The sequence below is a fragment of the Homarus americanus genome, unplaced genomic scaffold (assembly GCF_018991925.1).
Source record: "Homarus americanus isolate GMGI-L3 unplaced genomic scaffold, GMGI_Hamer_2.0 scaffold18703, whole genome shotgun sequence".
NCBI lineage: Eukaryota > Metazoa > Arthropoda > Malacostraca > Decapoda > Nephropidae > Homarus > Homarus americanus.
In genome coordinates, this window is record NW_024749779.1 from 5,639,376 (window position 1) to 5,645,375 (window position 6,000).

General features: G+C 37.1%; 1 protein-coding gene across 2 annotated transcripts in view; it reads left to right on the forward strand.

Annotated features, from left to right (window-relative positions):
- LOC121853857 (myelin expression factor 2-like) overlaps nucleotides 1–3,875 on the forward strand; it is a 29,982-nt gene extending 26,107 nt beyond the window's left edge. For both annotated transcript variants that reach the window (XM_042348235.1, XM_042348236.1), the window contains 3 exons: nucleotides 9–577; nucleotides 1,218–1,353; nucleotides 3,083–3,875. In XM_042348235.1, the coding sequence (XP_042204169.1) occupies nucleotides 9–577; nucleotides 1,218–1,353; nucleotides 3,083–3,138 (761 nt within the window). In that variant the 3' untranslated portion in view covers nucleotides 3,139–3,875. The remainder of the gene's footprint in view (nucleotides 1–8; nucleotides 578–1,217; nucleotides 1,354–3,082) is intronic.
- Nucleotides 3,876–6,000: the final 2,125 nt, after the last annotated feature.

Consider the following 6,000-nt stretch of genomic DNA (forward strand, 5'->3'; position numbering starts at 1 on the left):
TCTTGCAGCTCTGCCAAATACTGTTGCCACTGGTGTGACGGCAATGCCAGCTGTTGGTGCTATGGCATCAAATATGGGCAACATGGGTGGACAAGGCATGGGCATGATGGGAATGGGTGGTTCAGCTGGTATGGGAACTGGGATGGGAGCTGGAATGGGAACTGGTATGGGTAACATGGGAGCTGGTATGGGTAACATGGGTGCTGGCATGGGTAATATGGGTGCTGGCATGGGTAACATGGGTGCTGGCATGGGTGCTGGCATGGGCACTGGCATGGGTAACATGGGAACTGGTATGAATAACATGGGAAATGGTATGGGCTCATCATTGATGGGTGGAATGGGAGGCGCTGGAATGGGTACATCAAGTAGCATGGTGTCCAGCTTAGCAGGGGGAGTAGGGGCTGGTATTGGTGGCACCAGTGGAATTGTGAGTCCAAGCATGAGCCGTGGCAACATCGGTAGCAGTGGAGGAGGGTATGGTTTGTCACGGGACTACAACCATGGTAGTGGCGGCACCAGTGCTTCCAATAGCAATTACTCTGGTGGATACAGGAACATAATCCAGCTGAGTAATGTAAGTACTTTAAGGGTCTTTATACTTAATAAAGCATGATCAGGCATTGGCATTAAGTTATTATGCTTATTCTTCTTAATATTGGTATCCTTAAGTTTACAAAAGGGTGGAAGTTTTTTGTTTGTTTGTATGAAGGAAACACGGAAGATTTATGTCATTGCCTTTTCTTCATTTCATTATTATCGTGTACAGAATCATGCCAGCACATCACAGTTGTTGGCCATCATATTGTAATCAGTGCTCAGAACATTTCCTGAAGACCTTGGAGTGGTACCAATGTTTCTCTAGTTGTATAATAACGTATTTTCTTTTTCAAAGTAATGCAGATGTCAAAAGAAAATACATTAGTAGTCTTTATTGTTGTAGGTTTGTGAGTTGAAAAATCTGCATTCAGATTAGAGATATATAATTAATAATAGAAAGTAGAGGGTTCTGTATAAAAGTCTCTGAACATATATTGAGATTTTATTATTGTTTAGTTATAATATGAATGAAATCCAGCAATTGGGAACATTAACCTTTCTTTAATAGCATAGTACTTCCTCCAGCAGTTAAAGAACTGGAGATGTTATAACAATTCCTTTTTTATTAAGTAATTGAAAATCAAGTTTTTAATATTGAAGTGAAAATTTTATTTCAGTTACCTATGGACTATACGTGGCAGTCTCTACGTGACCTGTGTCGGGAATTTGGAGACATCAGATTTGCAGAGATTCGATCAAAAGGAACTGGAACAGTTCGATTCCAGACTGAAGCTGATGCTCGCAGAGCAGTTGGTATCCTTTTATGAAAATTGAATAAATTGCATGCATATTACTATAAGCCTGCATGACAGTGGGGCCCATTGTCCTGATAACCTATAATTATCTCTTATTACAAGGCTCAGGAAAATTTAATTCCAGTATCCGAATTTATATGTATTTCATTGAATATTGTTCTCACCCGTAGACCAGCCAATTCCAAACTGCATAGATTTTTCTTTGAATTTCTTACTATAGTTGTCTGCACACACTGGGATTAGTAGACTCGCTGAATTTGTCAGAAATATGACTTAAGGAGCAGTCTCTTACACACTTTGTTGACACCCACGGCACACATACGCGTTCTGACCCTTCCTCTTACATGCTGAAGATTAACCCGAGGGAGATGAGGACCCAGATTAAAACCAACACTGTAATATTTAAGGCCAGTAGCCTGAGTTAACTGGACACCTAACAAAAAATATCTAGAAAACTTATTTCCTTACCTCAAGAATAAAGTAAATTGGGTGCAGGAATAGCATTTTTTTTATTTATTTATTTTTTCTCCCCCGAGGATAAGGAACGATGCCACTGTTGGTGCCTGCGCTGTTGTAGCCCATTGACATTTTAAAGACAAAAGAGGAAGACAATTACAGGGAGGTGTATCAATAATAATAGGCATGGTTTTCAATTTTCCATATAGTTTTATGTACAGTACTGTTAATTTAGTAATACACACAAATCAACAGAACAACCTAATCTAGGATGGAAGTTTATTATTATTATTATTACTTAAGGTTATGTATTAGGTTCGTGCTGGCAATGGACAGGCAGCTTATATGGAGGAAAGTTCAATGGGTTGGTGGGGATTTTTTTTGTCATGTGCAACACGGCATCAGGTGACAACATTATGCCTTGCACACACTTCTAGTCTGCTGTGGTGCTTTGTATTATATATGCATCATGTATCAGTTAATTACCAAAAGCTGCTATGAGTTTTCCTTTTGGTGAAAAGAACATTGTAATAAATAACATGTATTCAGTATATCAGGGTTCTTTGGGAAAGTCATTCTGATTCAGCTAAACTGACATCAAGTTTTCAGTTCATTATTTTATCTTTTTTTTTTACTGCAGAATTATAGTTGAATATACTCCAGTCCTTTTAATTGCTATAATATTCATAATGGAAAAAAAATCAGAAAACGCACGCACGCACGCACGCACGCACGCACACACACACACACACACACACACACTCACACACTGCTAACATAAGACAACTTATGATGTAAGGCAGAGTAAAATTCAATAGCATTGAGAAGGAAGTTGCTGCTGCTTAAAAAAAATTTCCCCCTTGATATTCCCAGCTAAGTTAGGGGTGCATCTTCCAAGGCAGTGCACCTAATATGACAGGAAATATAATAACCATTTCTATGTTGTAAAGATTCACTAACTATGGCCCATATGCAAGTTTTATGAGTCAATATTATGTTGAACTGTGAATGGGCTAATACAGGGTGGTTGGAAATGAAAGCAAATGCCAACATGTGTTTTCTTGCATTTGTTGTCATTCATTCTTTTATTCTTCTGCTTTAGATGTTTTCTGTTGTGATACTCCCTTCCATATGAAGGCCTCAAACCTGGCTTTGCTATCACTTACCAAAGCCATTATCTTCCATCAACAGCTTGAACTTTCTCAAAAGTTACTCAGTAGCCTATTTAAACTGAACTTATTCCGAAATATTTTCCTTAACAAAGTTTTCAGAAATGCTGGATCGTCAGCGTCTGGATGGAAGAATTCTGGATGTGATTCTTCTGTAGATTTTATCTATAGGAGTGACATTTCAAGCAGGAGTTAAGAGAATAACTGGGTCCGTGAGATAAAACGTATCTCACCAGACGAGAGGGGCTGTGTGACGAATGAACAACGAAGCCAGCCGATGACTACTAGCAAAGGTAATGGCTGCTTACATGGGGGCTTGTGTCATCTCAGTGGCCCGTCAGTTTCTCGAGTTGGCAGTTCTGGAGGATTGAATTATGCCTAGTTCCAAGCTGATGGTTTTGAAGACTGACTACTTTGATGGAGGATTGCTGTGTTGATGTGGATTATATATGGCATTCTACTCTAGTGGGTGTTTGTGTACTTTACACCAAGTGGCAACATTTAAATCACAATTCTTAATTTATGGAGTTGGTTGTGTTCGAGACTTGTTCGATCTGGTATTGACAAACTTGTGATTTGGAATTGGTAATTTGCTCCCAATACTGATAGAAACATAGATGTACACAAACTAGAAAGAATGTAAAGAAAAAATCACTTGCTGTCATTCTTCGATGTGCATGTAAATGATACTTTTTTATTTGTAACATTAGGTTAGATTGTAGTTCTCATTCTTTGGTCCTTTGAGAGGATGCTTGTGCTCTACATATTAGCTGAGTTGTATATGTCGAAGGATATTGTGTTCAGTTGATGAAGTTGGAGTAGTATAATTGGATCATTGTACCTGTTTATAGATAAGATGTAATTCGCCAATAAATGGGCAATGGGCCGTCTTTGCTATTGTTTTTTCTTGTTGTCCTTTAGACATTTTTTCTGCCTTGTCTTAATACATTGAGTCTGGATTGTGTATCTCTTATAGGGTCTTCTCAATTTTTTCTTTACTTTATTATTTTGTTTACATTCATGATACTGTACATGTTACTTCAAGTTTTTAAGACTGATTTGTAATGCCATATTATATGCGCACAGCTTGGGTTATGTGTTTATAGACTACAATGTTCAGGTGGCAGTCTTGAGTATGTACCATCTTGTATGAAGATATGAAGCTGGAAGGTGAAGGAATTTCATTTTGAAGAAGTGTTCTTTGTAAGTATGAATAATTTTTAATTCGTTCATCAGGGTACTGTATAGTCAGCAGTTCTTGGTTAAACTTTTGGATTTAGAATTTTTGAGACAGTTTCATTGCTGAGGTTGGGTTATATTTGGAAATGTTGTCATCGAAAAAGCAGAGGTAGACGACTCGGTGCACACCAATGGTTATTGAATTTAAACCAATTTGAAGTGCTGACCATGTGGTAGATTTGATAGTTAAGACTGCTTTTTTACTGACTATTGGGATGTTTTAAAAACAAAGGTTTTAGGACCTGATTATTTGACTGAAATTGCCTGACTAGAAAGTTATAATTGCAGTAGTAAATGTTTAATCCTCAATATTATTTCTATTAATGATTCATTTCAGTATTGATGTTAATATGAATATAATGGAATGGAAGGGTATACGGAAAAATAAGGTTAGGTTATTTAAGCTAAATTAATCAGCCAACTGTTTGCAGTTAATGTGTTGATGTAGGTTAAAATATTAAATCAGTTAAGTAATTTACTGGAGTTGATCATGAGACTACTGCCTTGGTGGAAGAAGGCAAAGGGCTCACTTCTTGTCACATTCACTTTCCATCTCTGGTGGTAATAGTAAAATTGTCATGGCCTTTCCACTGTTAAATCTGACTTTTTTGTGATATCTTCCTACTGGTTTTCTTCTTGCTTTGCTCATTGAGGCAGCTGTCCTCATTTTCACTGATTACTATTTGTTATTGTAAGCAAATGGTTGTCTCGGAACAGCAACATCAATATGTAGATTACTTCAGTGACTGTTTTAGTTTGCTATGAAGGTTGCTAAATCTGGTGAAAGTCTTGTTGTCAATAGAAACAGGAAATTTATTATATGTTGTTTGTGGTCTTTTATTTTACAATGGGAACCCCAAAACTTTCTTGGATTAGTGAAATACATTATATAAATGGATGTCGTGACCAGTTAAGAACATACCAATATACCAAATTATAAGTTGATTAGCAATTTGTCAGTAGTGTATTGATCACCTAATCCTTAATTCCATAAATGATCAGATCCTTAGTCTCTTGGATGTTCAAGTCTTGGACTGTTGGTCACCCTGATCAGTCTGTGTTGACCACCTGGTCAACAGTTAAAAGGTTTTTGGGTGAGAGGACCAAGTTTATTGGCCAGAATTTTGAGTGAATAAGTGTGTGTGTCTGTGTGAGTGGGTGTAACCACCTTATCACTAGAATTTGTATAATGTTAAGAGACTGATACAAAACTTAGTAATTACTATATCTGGTGGAAAAATAAAGACACAGTACTGCCCATGTTATTTTCAATACAGGAAAATTAATTAGGATTATGGTTGTGTAATATGCAAGTGAATTTCAGAGGTGAGGAACAGAACAGAGAAGATGTAAGAGGATGAAGGTTTGTAAACTGAAGCATTGCATTTACAGGAATTTTGAATGTTTTAGCTGAGGAAATTTACTGCTTTCACAAAATTTGGGACAGCACAAGATTAAACCTTTAACTCATGGGGGCATGCCACTTGCCTTCAAGCATACAGCTAGGAATGTCACATTTATATGTTCTATTATTTTTTCTCTCGGCTTTAGGTGAAAATAGGATTTAACTTAACCCCCAATTTTAAAGGATTAATCATGAAAGCCTAATGTAAATTTAGTTGTTTAATGTGGTATTGTATGCGGGAGTGGCATGTGATTGTTTATTTTTTGTTATATAGTAGATGTTTGGATATAGCAATAGGAGGTAATTGAGGGTGGGAGATGTGGTTGACTGTGTGGGTGGGAAAGTGTGTTTGAGGGTGAGATGTAGGTGATAATAA